The sequence below is a fragment of the Simochromis diagramma genome, unplaced genomic scaffold (assembly GCF_900408965.1).
Source record: "Simochromis diagramma unplaced genomic scaffold, fSimDia1.1 OVJJ01000676.1, whole genome shotgun sequence".
Classification (NCBI taxonomy): Eukaryota; Metazoa; Chordata; class Actinopteri; order Cichliformes; family Cichlidae; genus Simochromis; species Simochromis diagramma.
The window spans coordinates 2,346,443-2,363,784 of record NW_024387466.1 but is presented as its reverse complement, the minus strand read 5'-3'; the positions used below and the strand labels follow the sequence as shown (position 1 = coordinate 2,363,784).

Below are 17,342 nucleotides of genomic sequence, written 5' to 3'. Positions count from 1 at the left end.
TGGCTGAAGAGTGGAGGAAAAAGTTAGGATTTTGTCAGCTCACCTGTCAAAATTGGTTCAATTAGGACTGTTATTTTTGTCTCTTAATAGGAAGCACATCATGTCGCAGTGCCTGTCAAACTTTGGCAATTTAGTGTGTTCGGCTCTCGTGCAGAAACGCTTGGATCACAGATTCTGATTGGATCTGCAGGTCACTATATGCACTTTATAAAGCAGAGAGAGCAGTGACATATTGCAACCGTTGAGACGATGTGAATGTTCCTCCTGACCTTTCGCAAACTAAATCTGGCCATCAGAGCAGAAACTATGCAGTGCTCTCTTATCATTTCTTTGTTTTTGACCTTCAAGAGTCAGACATGGGCCTTTTTTCAAGCCGAAGCCTGAATGTGGCATTTTATTTACTCTCGATGTAACATTACTTCTTGGTGAACTGTTAACTAGCTTACTAGTGTATTTTACCAACACTGCGTTGCTGTCTTTACTCTAAGCTGCAGTTGGCATGGCAGAACATTTCCATTATTGTTCAGTTTTAGTGGCAGCACAAAGCTCAGTGAAGGTGACAGAGTGTTATGTTTCCATAAACATAAAGTAAGAGGTCACTGCATTTGGGCTTAAGAGAGAAACCGCAAGCAGCACTGACACTGGAGCCATTCACCCTGCAAATATGAATACAGAATAGCAGAATGTGTTGTGATATGGTATTGCAGTTTGATTTTCTGACTTTTTCCTTTCCTTCCTTCTCTATCTCTGACTTTATTTCCCAATTTAGCACAGTTCAACTTAATTCCAGTGGGGCTGCGGATTGTGGCAATTCAGGGGGCAAAGACAGGGTTGTACCTCGCCATGAATAGTGAAGGATACCTCTATACATCAGTAAGTATACCCATTAGGCTTATACAAACAAAATACTTCCATTTCATGACATATCTGAGATATGTTGCTGTGACACTAAATCCAAGATGATTGTTCTGCTTTTGGATTAGAATGCATCCATTCAGGTTTGGATAACAGCTGCGGGGTCCTGATATCTTTCCTACAGAAAAGCTAATGCCTACTCACATCACTGACAAGGAAATCAAAAAGGAGAAAACCAATCAGGGCGTTATCATCAACTGTCATATTGGATTTAGAGGTTCAGTTGTCTGTCACTTAGACTTCAGTTTACCGTCTCTTCTATTTCAGCATAATTTGCATGACATGGGTCTGATGATGTATACGTACATGCATCACAAACCTCGCAATGCATGTATATACAGAACTGTAAAAATGAGGGTAAATTCAAGATATAAGCCCACTTACCACAAAAGCTTGCATATTTTTTGATTCTTGCCTCGCTTATTTATTGCATTGAAAACATAAATTCAATTTTAAATCATTTTTCTAATTTATGAACTTAGAAAGGTGTAAAACAGAAATAAAGTAACAAAGAGTGAAAAGAACAATATATTAGTATGGGTATTAATATAAGTTGATGTATTACAGTTTGTAAAGCTATTTGAGAACACACTACTAAATAGGATGTCAATAAATAATGACAATTTTCTCCCTTTGGGTTGCATGGGGTTGGTCAACTAGATTGTGATCTTGTATGCTAAAGTAATCTTCAACGTCTTAATCACAGCTATGTAGATAAAAATATTCTTTAGCTATAAGTTCAAGCACTTCAGAAAGGACCTCACAAGTATGAATGGACCATTTTCCCTACTGCCATTGGTGTACAGATTACAATCATAAGGTGGTCGATGTCTGTTGTGACTGCAGTGAGCCCAGAACCAGAAAGTGGACACAGGAGATGAGTCCTGTCAAGCCTGGATAGTTTAGGAGGCAACTGACAAGTACTGGAATGCTAAGCAAAGTGTGGTTCTAACAGTAGCAGAAGCAAAAACTGAAGCCACAGAGCATGACTTTCAGTCAGCCTTGAGGTAATTCTAGCAAACTGTCAGGTGACACAAGGAGAAAAGCAGCTTCCAACTCACACTTTATTCAGTGGAGATGGAGAGCTGCTAACTTCAACAGAGGATATAGTCAGATAGTGGAGTACTTCGAGAATCTCTTCAATCCCACTGACACACCTTTTGTAGTGGAAAGAGAGACAGTGAAGAGAGAGGTCAGGAGGTAGTTAAAAAACATTTTGGTGGCAGGGCACTAGGGGTGGATGAGCTTCACCCTAAGTTTCTTCTGCATTGCAGCTATAAGGGGATCACACTACTCAGCTTGACCAGTAAGGTCTATGCCAGCATACCTCAGAGGAGAGTTCAACCATTAGATGAATCTTGGATTCTGGATAAATAATGTGGTTTTCATCCTGGTCATGATATTTGAGGGTGTATGGGAGATTGCTCAACCAGTCTACATGTGTTATGTGGACTGGGGTATCCTGCGGGGGATGCTTGTGGTGGTATTGGGTATCAGGACTGTTTTTATCTGGTCCAGTTACCTGGTCCCTGTAAAACCATAGTAAGAGCTTGACTTTCATTGCCAGCAATAAGTTAGCTTGATTCTAAGTGGGCTTTAAATTCCAACAGGCCTTCTGTTTGTCACCGATTCAAAAAGGGAAGGGAAAATTCTATAAAAAAGTCTGTTTTGGGCTTTTTTATTTCTAGGTGCAGCCAAGGGGTGGAAGGTGTCGGGCTCAGTGGTTTCAGGTTCTCATCTCTGCTTTTTTGGCTTCACCGAGTAAATGACCTTCTGTTTGCACTGAGGTGATTTGCACCTATAAGTGTGAAGTGACTGGGATGAGAAATAGTGCCTCAAAGCAGGGTTTTGCTGTCAACTATCATTCATTGATTGTGATAGTAAGCGCAAGAACGATCCTTTCTGAGCATGCCTAGATATACAGCATTATTCTGGTCACTATTGTTGCCATTAAAATGTTCAGTCAGTCTATGGCTATACTGAACAAAGCTAAATAATTGCAAATATAGACATTGATACTAGACACCTTACAGATCATTTGTACCAAAACAATTTAACCTATCTTTATGCTGCAGTATTTTAAAAAACATTAATTTGGGGACTTTGATGTAATCATCTTCTTGTCCTAGTACAGCTAGAAAATAAACAGCTCTGGTCAAGTGAGTTATGCTAAACATGTTACGCTACACATATTTTACTGAGATAGTTTATAATTCAGAAACATCTTTAGAACCTTTTAACTGTTGACGTTTTATTTTTTTTTATTGCAACCAATGGAATATAATGAGTTCCGTACTTGAAACAGGGATAAAAGCCTGAGGTATGTCAAATTACACAAGAACTGGACTGAAAGTCAGAAGTAATAGGTCTTAAGGAGTGATGAATCCAAGTTAAAAAAAAAAATTGGTTCAAGTTGTTGTCAGTATGTACAGTGGAGGTCAGGAGAGTGGTACAACAGTGAGTATGTACAGCCATCAGTAAAACACGGTGGAGGCTTTGTCGTGTTTTGGGGATGAATTTCAGCCAGTGGTGCTGGGGATCTTGTCAAAACTAATGGAAATATGAAAGCAGAAAAGTTCCATCAGATTTTGATCCACCATGTAAAACCATCTGGAAAGTATCTGATGGCCAGCAGCACAAAAGTGGCCCCACTGATTTGCCTTCTGTAATGGAAGGAAAGTCTGGGAACAATAGGGAGTGACCTCAAGAGGCCAGACCTCAAGAGGCACCACAATGGTTGGTGGAACCCTTCAAGGACCACCACATCTCAAAAACTAGTGGTTCCTTTATTCAAGAAAGGGAACCAGAGAGTGTGCCCCAACTATTGGGGGATCATACTCCTCAGCCCACCTGGGAAGCTTCATGCCAGGATACTGGAGAGGATATTTAAGCGTATATCAGAGTTAGCCCCACGAGTTTATGTGCCTTGTGACTTACAGAAGGCATTCAATCATGTCAATTGCATGGTAAAATAGCATCAGGAGCTCATTCATTTGGAGTACACCCACCATTCGACGGGTGTCTAACTTCAGTCCCTACTCCAAAACAGCTGAATCAAATGATTGGATTTTCTCTTCAGAATGCCATCAGGTTTGGCAAAGGCCTGGTAACAAGCCATTCATTTGATTCAGGTGTATCGGAACAAGGATGCATCTAAAAGGTGCAGGACAGTAGCTCTCGAGGACTGGAGTTGGACAGCCCTGCGCCATTTCTTCACATTGAAAAGAGCCAGTTGAGGTGGTTTGGAGATCTGATTTGGATGTCCAAACCACCTCCTTCTAGGTAAGGTGTTATGGGCATGTCCTACTGAGAGGAGGGCACACTGAGAGTTTAAATCTCTCGATTGGTTTAGAAATGCCTCAATATCCCCCGGTAGAGCTGGAAGAGGTCAAGTCATGTTTATTTCTATAGCATACTTAAAAACAATTGCTGTACATCTAAAACAATAGCCAAAGAGAGAGGTTGGGGTTACCCTGCTTAGACTGCTGCACCCCACAACCTAAAGCCAGATATGCCACAGCAGATGGATGAATGAATGAACGGATGGATGGATGCTCTATTTACAAATTTCAATACATTGCTACACCCTTTTCCAATTTTCCAAGTTATAATAAGAGATAGCTCAACACTTGTATAGTTCTGTAGTTTTTGCTCCATAGTAGTGAAATAAGTCATCAGATCCTTAACTGACGTAAAAGTAGCAATACCACACTGTGGCAATACTCCGCAACAAAGTAAATATCCTGTCAACTTAGAATATGTGAGGCAAAGCTTAGTAGCAAAATACAACAATTTATTTTTCAGAAATGTGTCCCAGGTCTCTGTTTTATGTATATATTACATTTTACCACTTTAGATATTTAAGTATTTATTTGAAGTCATTTATATTCTTAAAAGTTGACCTTTCACTGTTTAAGAAAATAAAATGTTCAGGCTTTGAGACCAAGCATATACAGTACCAACTCATCTGGGAGTTTTAACTAAATAGTTTATACTTTAAGAAGTGAAGGAATGGACAAAAAGGGCAGATGGATAGTTCCAATGTCGTCTGTCTCAGAACACTTGACTCTTTCAGTCAGCACCTTGGACAGCTTTGGTGTCACTTCAAGAGGATAAAGTCTGATCAGCACTCTGGACAGTGCTTGCAATACTGCTTACATGCGATTAGTGTCAAATCACTTAACCATGGCTACATGCTTAAAAATTTATGACTACTACAGGAAATGTTGACTCTTTACACCTTACTGTGACAACTTTGTTTTCTATGAAATCCTGCATGAGATAAAAATACCAAGGTGATAAAGTTACATTTGTTGCTATAAATAACAAAGACCAGGTTATCTTAAAGTCACTAGAAAGTTAGACTGTGCACAGCTGATCATTTTTCACCTTGTGTCAATATCCTAGCTATGAAAAAGTACAAATATTGAATCACTCATGCACCCATTTGTAAAAACACATTTATTTATTCATGTATGTTGTATAACTAGGATCTTTTCTCTCTACTGGTTATATGTGCTGCTTTCAAGAACAGAAAATTACATGCAAAATCAGTGAATGCAAGTGTGCATCAATGCATATAAATGCGAGAGGACCATCTGTGCATAAAAGAGTCAAATCTTGAATATTGGCATATGGACTGCAACATCTCTTATTATCTTCTCAGCCCCTGATTAGCATGCATTAGACTTTGGTGCCTTTCCTCTGTGCGAAGAGGAGAGAAGGGATTTCCTCAGCAGCAGTCGATAGCTGTAGTACATCCCAAACTGACCTCTTTCGGAGAGATTCCTCTCTTTTACACACAGTTATGGGCTCATATAGGTGCAGTACAACAGAACATGATTTTCTTTTGGCCATAAAGCATGTTCTAATTTCTGATACATTAGTAGTCTCATTTTATTTAATCTTAGTTCTTTGAGTGAGTGCATTTGGCAAATGTCTACATAACTTTGTGCTGTGTTTAAATGTAAATCATCTTTTTCATTTAAAAGATGCCAGATTTTTTTTTTTTTTACTCAGACAGCGTTCTATGTGATACATATGCTTTTGGCTGTCACAACAGAGCTGAGGTGGCTAACAGAGTGTTTTCTCACTGCTTGTTCTGCCACTTATGTTAGTTATTAGAAGGTTTTGCCTCTGCATGCTCAAGGGAAAATTTTCTCATGCCCCTGCCTCATGCATATACAGCAGTGTGTGGCTGTTGAGCCAGACTTGGAAAAAACAGAGGAAGGAAGTCAACAGTAGCGTTGTCTCAGACATAAATCTCAACCTCACTACCTGTGGGTGACAACAGGAAAAGGCTGGTCCCGATACAAAAATAGAGCTTGGCTTGTTCCTGCCCCATTTTATAATCTATGTGTTCTGGAAAAACTCCTCATGGACACTGAGAAAGAGAGAGAGAAAGAGTGTGTGTGTATGTGCTAGGGAGAGAGAGAGAGAGAATGAGAGGGAGGGAGAAAAGAGCTTGTGTTAGTGAAGGCTAACATGACCATCAACAAGCAAGTTTTGGCCAAAGATGTGCTGGTCAAAACTAGTCAGTACACACACACACACACACACACACACACACATATATATATATGCAATTAAATAGTGTGGTGTCCAAGTCTTTTAATTAATTAAAAGATACTAAAGTATTGATGGGTGTGTTTAGAACAGACCGGGACCAAAAGAGACGAAACATAGACAGACACAGGAAAGGGAGAAGAAAAGTGGAGAAAGTATTGATGAAAACCTGTGTCCTTCTTATTCTTTTTCATGAAAGGATTACATTGAGATGCAGGACAGCACCACTGCTTGATAGCATCGCTTTTATCACAGGACAGGGGAAAATGTGGACATTAGAAAAAGCAGCAGGGAGAATAATTGGCCAGAGCCAAAGAAAAGAGGCAGAGTGCAGAAATGTAACAATAAAGCAGGACATTTTTCCAAGGCAGCCAATTAGGAGCACTTAGGAAAGGCAAAAATCCTATTCTTTGTGATGGATTCATGAGCCGGCCTGTACCGTGGCTCTCCTACCAAAATAGTCAGGATACATTATCCGATTTGCTACTGTATGGAATAGCTATTAACCACAGTGCTGTGTCCCAGAATATTTAAAGCAGAGGGTTTTCTGATAAAGGCAGCGGGCAGTGCGGAGCAGTCACCGCTGTCGCCGACGGTGGAAGAAGGGAATGTCAGCGACAGCTCCACTCTCAGCAGCATTATATTGACAAGGGACTTCCAGCTATCAATCAGCACTGCAGAGCCACGAGTCTCAGCACATTATCATCCACTCTATTCTTGTCATGTGAGCTTCATTTCTCCCCGGACTGCATTAGGGACAGATCATACATGTGTGGTGCTAGACAGTATTCTCATCCTCTCTGAATCCCTCTTAATAAGCTTCTGTAGTCTACTGACTTATGTAACTCGTCGTGTCATAGTGCATCCACATCTGGCTTGACAAACAACATCAGCAACATGCCCTGCTGGGGAGGGGGAGGTGGAAGGCTTCCTGAACGCAGAGAGCATGTATGTGTGTGTACTAGGGAAATGTTGCATGGATGAGCTTTACATTTCATGTTGTCATGTGAGTGGGCTGCTGCAGCAGTGATGCAGAACTATGGGAATGTGGTGGGATTACTGGAGCTGGGCACATTTCACAGTTTCCCATAGATTACACAAGGAGTTGATGGGCCGGTTAATAGATGCAGGAAGCCTGCATGACACTATGACCCCTGCTGTCTAAATGGGGAACTGCAAATGTTTTAACATGATAAATGCAAATGATGTTTTGGTTTACAGAAATAGAGCTATATTTTCAGGGGCATCAGTTCTGATTTCATGCTTGTACATGCATGATGAAATTAAAGTGAACAAGATATTACATATCATGCATGGAATTACTCTCTCTAATTAGTCACAACCTCACTCCTGTCCCCTATATCCTAATTATCTGCAGGGTAAGATTAGGGAACTCTGCCCTGTGAGTGTGTGAGTGTGGCTTGATGCACTTCCAGAGTATGGTCGTGGTGGAGAGCAAAGCTTACTGAAGCAGGTAGAACAGATGTAATCAGACACAAGGAATGAGGAAGGAGGTTGCGTGTGTGGGCGGGGAAGGTCTGGATGATACTCTGCATCATAAAAAGGTTCTACCCATCTTAGGAATTCTCCGCACGGACCCTACATATTATCTTTCTCATCTGCTTTCATTCGCATTAATTTTTTGGCTTGCGACACATGAAGGGGGAAGCTAGCTAGCCAAGTCTCCGAATAAGTCACGGTTAAAGAAGGAGATTTTTATTTCGTTTTCAGTCCAAGTACCCACCACTTAGATGGAAATATTCCCTCATTGCTCTTTAAAATGTGCAACGCTCCACACATCATTAGCAATAATTCATCTGCAGACGTTGGTGGTTTGAGTGATGTTGTCAGTGGGAGCGGAAACTATTGTTTTGCTAGGGTCTAAAGGTTACCTCAAGGTGAGTTTGAGAGATGGCGATAATTACAGTAACATATTTGTATCCGTTAGGGAGAGCAATAGAAGCCACTGCGGTAGGTCATCATGAAAAATCCTTGTATTATAAGGACATTTTTTTACTGTCCTGCCTGCTCTCGCAGAATGGTTTTTCTTTAGATCTTCTGAGACTACTTGAATGAAGTACAGAAAACGTGAGTTCTATCATTAGACTAATTTCAGGGGCGTGATTATGAAGGGTAATTATAGGATGACTTGGGAGAGGGGTTATCACTGGTGTCATTTCAGAGGTTGAACTAAGGGGCATTGCACTGTAGTAATGGGTTCTGTTTCCAGAGGAATGTGAGTGTTAGATTGTGGGGTGCTGACGACTAAAGCCCTTGTCAGCTCAGCGTGCGCTCCTTTTGGTCCTGGGGGATAATAGGGATCTCCCTTTCTCTCAGTTCTTAATCTCCTTTATTACCCACCAACCCCTCTGTCCTCTCTGAGTGATCTTCTGCTTTCTTTCCTGTCTCCCCTACCTTTCCCCTTCTGTCTCCCGCACTTCCCACCCTCTTGCTCTCTGGTCTGATTAATAATGAATGAAGCAGATCATCTATCGATCCCATCCTCTGTGTTAGCACAGCAGAAGATATCAAACCTGTCAGTGGATCTTAAAATAGCTCTGCAATGTGGTGGTAGCAGGAGTGTTTGTTGAGTTAAGGGTAGAAGCTTATTTTCATATGGTAGGAAGGTGGCAGTGAAATGGACATGAACATTGGTGGAGCAGTGGGTCAGAAATAAATGGAGGGAGGACACACAGTCCTGAAATACCTTGCTAAAGGATAAAACTCCCCTATAAAGCAGAAAGTTGATGATCTGTGATAAGTTTGAAACTGAAGGTCTCTTATATCTCTTTATTAAAACGTGTCTACGCCAAGTTTGATGCTACTGTTTGTCCCGAGTCTCAGAAATTCTCCACTCAGCCATTTCTGGCCTGCTGCTCTCACTTAATCAATCCAACAGATTGGCTTTGCTCTCTGACAGGGGACAGACTCTGTCCAGACCCTGATGGAGACTAAGAGTGATGTATATCTGTCACAATTGGTTAATCTCACCAGCCAACATTATGCAGTGTTCAGTAGCCCTTACACTGAGTACAGAGAGAGGGAAAGTGCTGCAGGGACATGATCACTTACAAAGAATTGTTTAACTGTTGGACATGATCCAAGTTCTTCTAATTTGATTTTCTGTTGTCTATACACATTTGGCCAGTCACGGACAATTGGCATTACATGAGAGTGGCCTATATTAATAATCTCATTTAGGGGATTGCAGGGTGAAAGATCTTTCTGTTGTTTAATTTGAGTCTGGAAAAAACCAACAAAAAAAACAAACATGTATCGTAAATATAAATGTAATACTAGTTTGTGACCCTTAAAATCTAGTTTGTTTTCAACCTGTTTTTCTAAGATTTAGAGTTCCTATAGACAGTGTTGGGAAGGTTACTTTTAAAATGTATTCCATTACAGAATACAGAATACATGCCCCAAAATGTATTCTGTAACGTATTCCGTTACGTTACTCAATGAGAGTAACGTATTCTGAATACTTTGGATTACTTAATATATTATCATGCTGTTTACAACTACGTGAATGTACTATTGCTGTGATTTATTACTGTTACTGAAGGTTCGCGGCTCCGAACCGTAGTAAAGGGACCTCTGGCTAATACGTCGGGTTCCATGTCAGGCTCTTAGCCGAAAAATAGCTTTACTTTGTTGTCTGGGTCAACTTTGCTTGCGAGAGACAGAGAGAGGCGTTGAAAGGCTGCTCCAACGGAACTTATTGTTTCAGAGGAAAACACGAACACAGCGTACAGTCGAGTCTTAATAGCTTACTTACAACTGGGCTCTTCAGGCACTCTTCTTGGCTGCAGTGGTTATTATTATATTTACATGCTTCCAGCTCACGTTTTTGCTCGATGACAACTCGTACTTTTCCTTTTTCTCCCTCCCTCGCTCACAGACACATAACACGTATGGCAGTCCATTCTCCCTGCAGCACAGACTACACTGCCTATGATGCTACATTCTTTAGAGCTATGCCTGTAGCATTCTGCCTATTAGCTTAGCACAACAACAACAAAAAGGCGCTCTCTCTCACCCAGGAAACACAGAGAGAGAGAGAGAGAGAGAGAGAGCGTCACCCTGTAATCATGGCAACCGTAACGCTGCCACCTGAAACAGCAGAACGTAGCTGTCAAACAAAACCCAAACAGTCCTGACCCGACACAATATGAAACAGGGAAGTACCGCAGTGTAATCCATTTATTTCAACAAAGTAACTGTATTCTAAATACCACCTTTTTAAACGGTAACTGTAACGGAATACAGTTACTCATATTTTGTATTTTAAATACGTAACGGCGGCACATGTATTCCGTTACTGCCCAACACTGCCTATAGATGTGAACTTTCTCACACCTCAGCGTTGACTCTGCCCACAAAATGTTTTGTTTTAAGTCAATTCATTAATTTGGGCCACTGAGAAACCACCCCTTGGTTTAAATGCTTAACTTTGGTATTTTGGCTGTGCCGTTTCTTTGCTTGTTTCTGCTGTAGCTAATGCTAGCAATTGCTAGGTAGCGTGTAATTGCTAGGTAGCGTGTTATAGCCATTATGTTCTACGCTCAAGAAATGGCACTCACTATATGTCAAAAAGAAAATGCTATATTGTTGTCACAACAGGTTAAATTTAACTACAGAAACAAAAACTATTTCCACCAGACCTTTAACTAAGGATGTTATTGGCAACTAGTCTTCTAATTGTCGAAAAAGATACAAAATCCTGAGAAAAAATTTGAAGGTGAGCATGCTTTAAAAATACAAAATTAAATATTGGTCAAATGAGTATTCAGTCTGCATTTTAAGAGCTGAAATTGTTAAACACGTTTATCGTTATGTCCCAGTCTAGCTGTCCCCAGGCGCAAAAGGGTGTCCCCATCCCTGTCCCCAAAGCCAGACCTAATAGCTAATATAACGTTACCGTTGCTAGAAGTGTCGCTGAAATGTGCAGAACTTCAGATTAATTTGGCCTCTGCAGTGCTAGCAGCTGTAGCGTTAGCTTCTTCCATGCTGGCGTTCACGTCCCAGTACAGAATATAGTTACACTTGACTTCACTGATTTTTATTGTATTTTTTTAAATGAAATTCAGCCATTTACTTTACATCATGTTACAACGTCTAATTACAAAGAGAGCAAAAAAGAGGGTTTAAAGAGAGGCGGTGGTGCAGCCATTTGTCAGGGCTGAAATTTTGGGTAGCGGACTGTGGCTTCGTAACATCTTTTAACTAGTAACTGCCACTGTACATTGATAAAAAAAGAATAATAATTTTAACCAACTGCAGTTGGGTAATTTCCACATAGGTGTCTACTTTTTGGAAACTGTGGTGTTTGGCTCTGCAATGGGCGTCTGTGTCTATGTAACTTTTATTTAACCAGGAAACACATTAAAAACAACTTCTTATGCATGTCATAATTATAAGCTTAACACAAATTAAATGCGGTATGCATGTCATAACCAATTATGGCATACATATTGCAGAAACAGTGATTCCAAACACTGGTAAACTTTACCAGTATTATCCTCACCCCTATAATCATCCCAGGCTCAGCATATTGTGATGTCTCCGAAGCCGTTCCTGCACTTTGATGTCATTTATATGTACACACAGCAATGTATGTGTGCACATTGCAGTGTGTTGGTGTCATTGTTTAGGTGTCTTTCATCTTCTTTTTCCATCTATGGATTTTCCCTTTGGGTAGTTGTTATGTTTAGCAGAGATGTTAATGCTTTTTCTCACATCTATATTATAGTCTGCACCTTTTCTTGCTGTTCTTAAAAGACCGGAACATCCACGCTCTCAAAGAAACACAAGTTCAGATCTAATTCTATCCTTCCTTTCCCTCCGGAAACAGCCACCTCATTAATGTGTTTCACAGTATGCATCCCATATTTTTCTTTTTGTTTTTTTCTGTTTCCTTTTTAGTCTGGGCTGACATGCAGTGTAGTCCAAGTTCAAAGACTTGCGATAATTTAGAAATATTCTCATCACATTTGCAGTTTACTTTTTTTTGTTATGTTCAGTTTGACAATATGAATGCAATTCTTCTCCTATTCCATATCTCGTTTCAGGAGCACTTCACTCCTGAGTGCAGGTTCAAAGAGAGCGTGTTTGAGAACTACTACGTTACGTACTCCTCCATGCTCTATCGGCAGACCCAGTCTGGCCGCTCCTGGTATATCGGTATCAACCGTGACGGTCAGGTCATGAAGGGCAACCGGGTAAAGAAGACCAAGGGAGCGGCACACTTCCTGCCTAAAGTTATAGAGGGTATATTAAAAAAAAACTATACTGAAATAGTTTATTTCTCAGTTATTAATTATTAACCTAAATTGCTAACTGACGACTCCTATCTTTGTTACACAGTTGCAATGTATAAGGAGCCATCACTACACGAGCTAGTCAGTGAGCCAGTGAGCCCACCTCGGAAGACGGTGAAGACATCAGATTCGCCGTCCCTAAAGAATGGACAGAAAGAAGCTCCCAAGGCTGAGGCCTCATAGCACAGGAGAATGAGGGTGGGACAAAGGGTAGCAGTGACACTTGAAACAAAGTTGCCCACTATGCACTGAGGGTGGCTGGGGGAATGGTCCTCAGCGGCCACCTCATTCCAGAAGTGCACTCCAAGATGCTGAGGGATAAAGAGTCAGCAGTCCATCAGCAGCCAAGAAGACCTAAGAGAGGAGTCCCCCCTCACCTGAAACCACAAAAGGAAAGCCCAGGGTCTGAGCCAGAACTCCTACCACCGCCACCCCACCCTTTCTCCCAGTGTCACTTCTTTCTGTACCTGTTGTGATTTGCTTACGTGCAGCCCCATTTATTTCTCCGTCAGGATCAAGCTTCTTTGTCTGCTGACAGTTTCATCTTTTCTCATATGCCTTCCCCATCATCAGCTCTATTGTACTGTATAGTCACCACACACACACACACACACACACCCAGCACTGACTCCGCAGGATAATCCTCACCCATGGGCTCCCTCTTGAGCCCTAAAGTTGGTGACAGTGTGGCTCAGCCAGCTTTCCACCCACCATCTGCCTACCAGCTAATCACTAAGGTCAACTAAAGCTCAAAGTGAGATGATATGGCTTAGAGACGAAAGAAATCTGCAGGAAGCTTGGGTCGGGTCAGGTCAGCAGCAACTAAAAACGAATCCTTTTCCTCTTTTGTTTGCTTTCTTTGCTAGCTGTGATAATAACCGGATGATGCTAAAAACATTATATTGAATAAGCAGAGAGGTGGGGATGGTTGCTTCAGTCCTGCTGGAGATAAGAAAGCGGACTATTTGAATTTCACAACAAATGCTATGAAGTTCAGGAGCAAGGAACTGCTCACATAGGTGTAAGCAGTGGTTCCCAGTAAAATAAATTAATAACCTGAAGCAGCTACTCTTCTTGGGAAGATGAGCCATAAAATATAATTTACTTTCATGTATTTTTGTTTTTGTTTTTCCAGACTCTAATGGAAAGGGTCAAAAGGCTTGAGCAATATTTATACCAGCAAAAACAAAAACAGGGGCAGCATAAGTAAGTGAGACAGTGCATGACACCCTCTTTCTACTGCAGTAATCTCTAACAGGTGATCGCTAATTATGGCGCTCGCTCATTAAAGGCTACAAATGAAACAACTGGCTCATATTTTAAACCCAGGGTGGATCAGTCACCTGAAAAAGCACGCTAGTGTACACTTTGCTCGGCATCTGCTGTCAGAGTAAAGCCAGGTTTGAAGCCCAACATCAAAGCCGAAGGAGCCTCTGAGTTGGAGCACTTGTTATTCTGAGGATGTCTGGCAGCTTATCCATTCACTAGCTTTATCAAATCACCTTGGAAGAATTGCCCTCAAAAATGTAGTTGTCTGAGTGAACGTCTTGCTGTGATTGTGTTTTAACCCCCTTATGTCGCTGTCTTTTAGAGTATAAATGTTAGGTAAGATTCTCTGTGAATGAGTGCATGCACAGAGGATAGAAAGAGAAACTGTGGGTAACCTCTACTGTGTCCTTCAGACACAGCACAATGTTGCGTCTTTGACATGTCTGTGTCGTGGAATAGGTGATACTTTGTACCACTCATCACATCTTTTGTGTGATGTGTATATATTTTAAATGAATGAGTGTCCTCAAAGGAATCTTCATTAAATGTAACTTTTTGTTTTTAGTTTCAATTAACCGGTATTTTGATTGCATCGAGACTGAACTGCATGCAATTTTAGAATTGTATGCAACTGACCTGATACAAGGTGTCTAAATGGGAGATGTCAGGGATATTTCAGTAATGGCTGCTGTTGGGTGCTGTCTGCTCTGGTAAGTCACTGAGGGGAAAAACAAATGTCACCACAATGTTCAGTCAAAGTGAATGGGGCATGGATACTACCAACAAACACAGACAGCGTTAAGTCCCTCGCTATGACAGGAAAGAGCAATGTTGGGAGATGGGGAAGCCAAACGGGAAATAAAAAATGCCTATTAGATGGCTGCTAAAAATTCCCCGATAATTCTAGGAATTTCTGTGCATTGGCAATAGAGTTTAATTTGAATGGTCACATAATGTGCAAATGCGCAGACATGCTACAGAAAGTGAAATAGAGGCTTTACGAATGTGCCGTATTGAGGGTGAAAAGTAAGTCGGAAATTGTGTGCGGAATTGTAAAGAAGTCATCACACGGTGGCGGTTATTTAGGAAGAGTGACGGATTAGGAGGTGTATTCTTGAGGAATGTTGATAAGGAATGTGTGCAGTAAAGTAAGCAAGAATTTTGGCAGGATTGCGCGCGGCATGTGGGTATGATAATGAATGTGAGACAAAGAGGCACTGTGTGCTATTTAGGACAGAGGGTCTATGGAGGAAATTAGTTGGAGGGCTTTTCATTTTTTTATCAAGTCTTTCATTTTTCTGGGCTTTTCCAGAGGGAGCTTCACTCAGTTTAAATTTGGATATTTTGTCCTTGCATTGCAGACCTACAAATATCTATTTTGGAAACCCAATGTTCTGCCTCTCGGAGGAGTCTGGTACAGCCTTGTATGGGTTCTAACCATGCATTACTAACTACTGCATGATATAAATGTGTCTGCACAGCAGGCAGCACACGATTTTGAATTCTGAAGTTGATCACAAGTTCACTCTATGAAAGGGAAGTACTTGAAGCCCAACGCTGTGACTGACTGACAGGAAAGGAATGAGATGTAATAGCATTTTTTTTTTTTTTTTACCAGACTTGCAGCTAATAGGAACTTTAAAAACACAAAAGAGTATAAAAATGTATATTTCTGAAGCTCCAGTTCATTTTTTAAAGAAGATTTTAAGAAATAACCCTCAGCACCCTTTGTCGCTTGATCCAAATTCCTCCGTAGATTCCTTAGTCCCAAAAGCCAATCAGTCCTCACCTCTGTAGTAATGACGAATGCCACAGTAAGTTGTCTGATGGTGATACTGCAAGTAGACAGCCTAGATCAGAGAATGTCAGGTCTGACGTGAAATGAAGAACAAAGTTGAATGCTTTACCAGAGGGGCTAAATGGAAAAGTATGGCTTTATGGCCATGAAGCAATGTTCTGCAATGTAGAGAAGTTAAGCAATGCAGCTGTTAAGTGAAACTAGTCATGCTCTTGAATGGAAAAGATAGGAGAGGAAAAAGACATGGTGGTCCTAAAAGTAGAAAAGCTGTTAAGAGGATCTTTGTTATTGTAGTTTAAAGTCTGAATTGTTCTGCTTTGCAAGTGAGAATACATTTATGAATACAGGTCTCGCAAAGCTAACAGTAAGGTGGTGACACGGAAAATTAAAAAAAAAAAAATGTTATAGTCTGCGTGCCCACACATGAGAGGTTTAAAGTCGTAATCCCTATCCCACACAGATCCCTTAACCGAGTACCTACAGCCCATTAAGTTTCTTCTCAACATCACATTGCCTGTGTAGGTGTGCATACCTTTAGTGTCTTTATAAGGTCTCTGTGTGTGAGTGTGTGTATCTATGACTAACAGTATGGTAAGACAAGACAGAGAAGCGAGAAAAAAGAAAGGGCATGAGACTGAAACAATGATCGATAGACTCAATAAAACGCAAACGAAAAAAACATCAACCCTGCAATAGGTGCAAAAATCTCCCCAAGGTCTGCCAAAGACAGGGAAATCCATTTGATCATGATGAACTCAGAGGGCTGTTGTTTGATTTCAACCTGTAAACTCAACAAAGGAGCCACATGGACAACCCCCGGTGGAGGAGGCTTTTACACTGGATGATGAATAAATAGTTTTCTCTCATTTTGGAACAGTGTGAGCAGCAGTAGCCGTAGTCTGCTTCGAGACACACATCTGCGAAAAGTAAACCAGTTAAACCAAAGGTAAACTTAGAAGCAGCAGTTTTACTGCACTGTACAATAACTAACCAACATCCAGGGAATTCTTTGCAGCAAACCCTGGTAACATTTCATTTGACATGCGCAAAAACAAAACGGCCTTTTCAGGCATAGCATTTATCCATGCGCTACACAAATTCAATCTGAGTCATGCACCTTTTTGAGTTTTACATTTTACAAAATCTATTTTACCTGCATGCAGGATTTTCTTATTGCTTTCTAATGAGCACTAATGATCCTCAAAAATCCACAAAACCGTGAACAAACTTAACCTGCATTCACAGTACAGAAATGTGCGCCATGGAGTTTGTCAAATTAAAGGGAAAAATTATGTTTAACTAGCACCCTCTAATGGATGTAGTTGGTTGCTAAGAGGCAGAATTTTTAATCAGGGGCAGAAAGCCGCAGTGCTGAAGGCATAACTTCAAGAATTTTTTTTTTTCTTCCACAGAATTTTAATAAGATGGCAATATATCATGACATTTGGCTGTTTGCACCATACCCTAATGTGGTT

General features: G+C 40.8%; 1 protein-coding gene across 1 annotated transcript in view; it reads left to right on the top strand.

The window, feature by feature from the left end:
- Positions 1-16,459, top strand: part of fgf11b (fibroblast growth factor 11b) — a 36,613-nt gene extending 20,154 nt beyond the window's left edge. Inside the window, exons 3-5 of the mRNA XM_040014701.1 lie at positions 770-873; positions 12,552-12,750; positions 12,847-16,459. Of these exons, the coding sequence (XP_039870635.1) occupies positions 770-873; positions 12,552-12,750; positions 12,847-12,983 (440 nt within the window). The 3' untranslated portion in view covers positions 12,984-16,459. The remainder of the gene's footprint in view (positions 1-769; positions 874-12,551; positions 12,751-12,846) is intronic.
- Positions 16,460-17,342: the final 883 nt, after the last annotated feature.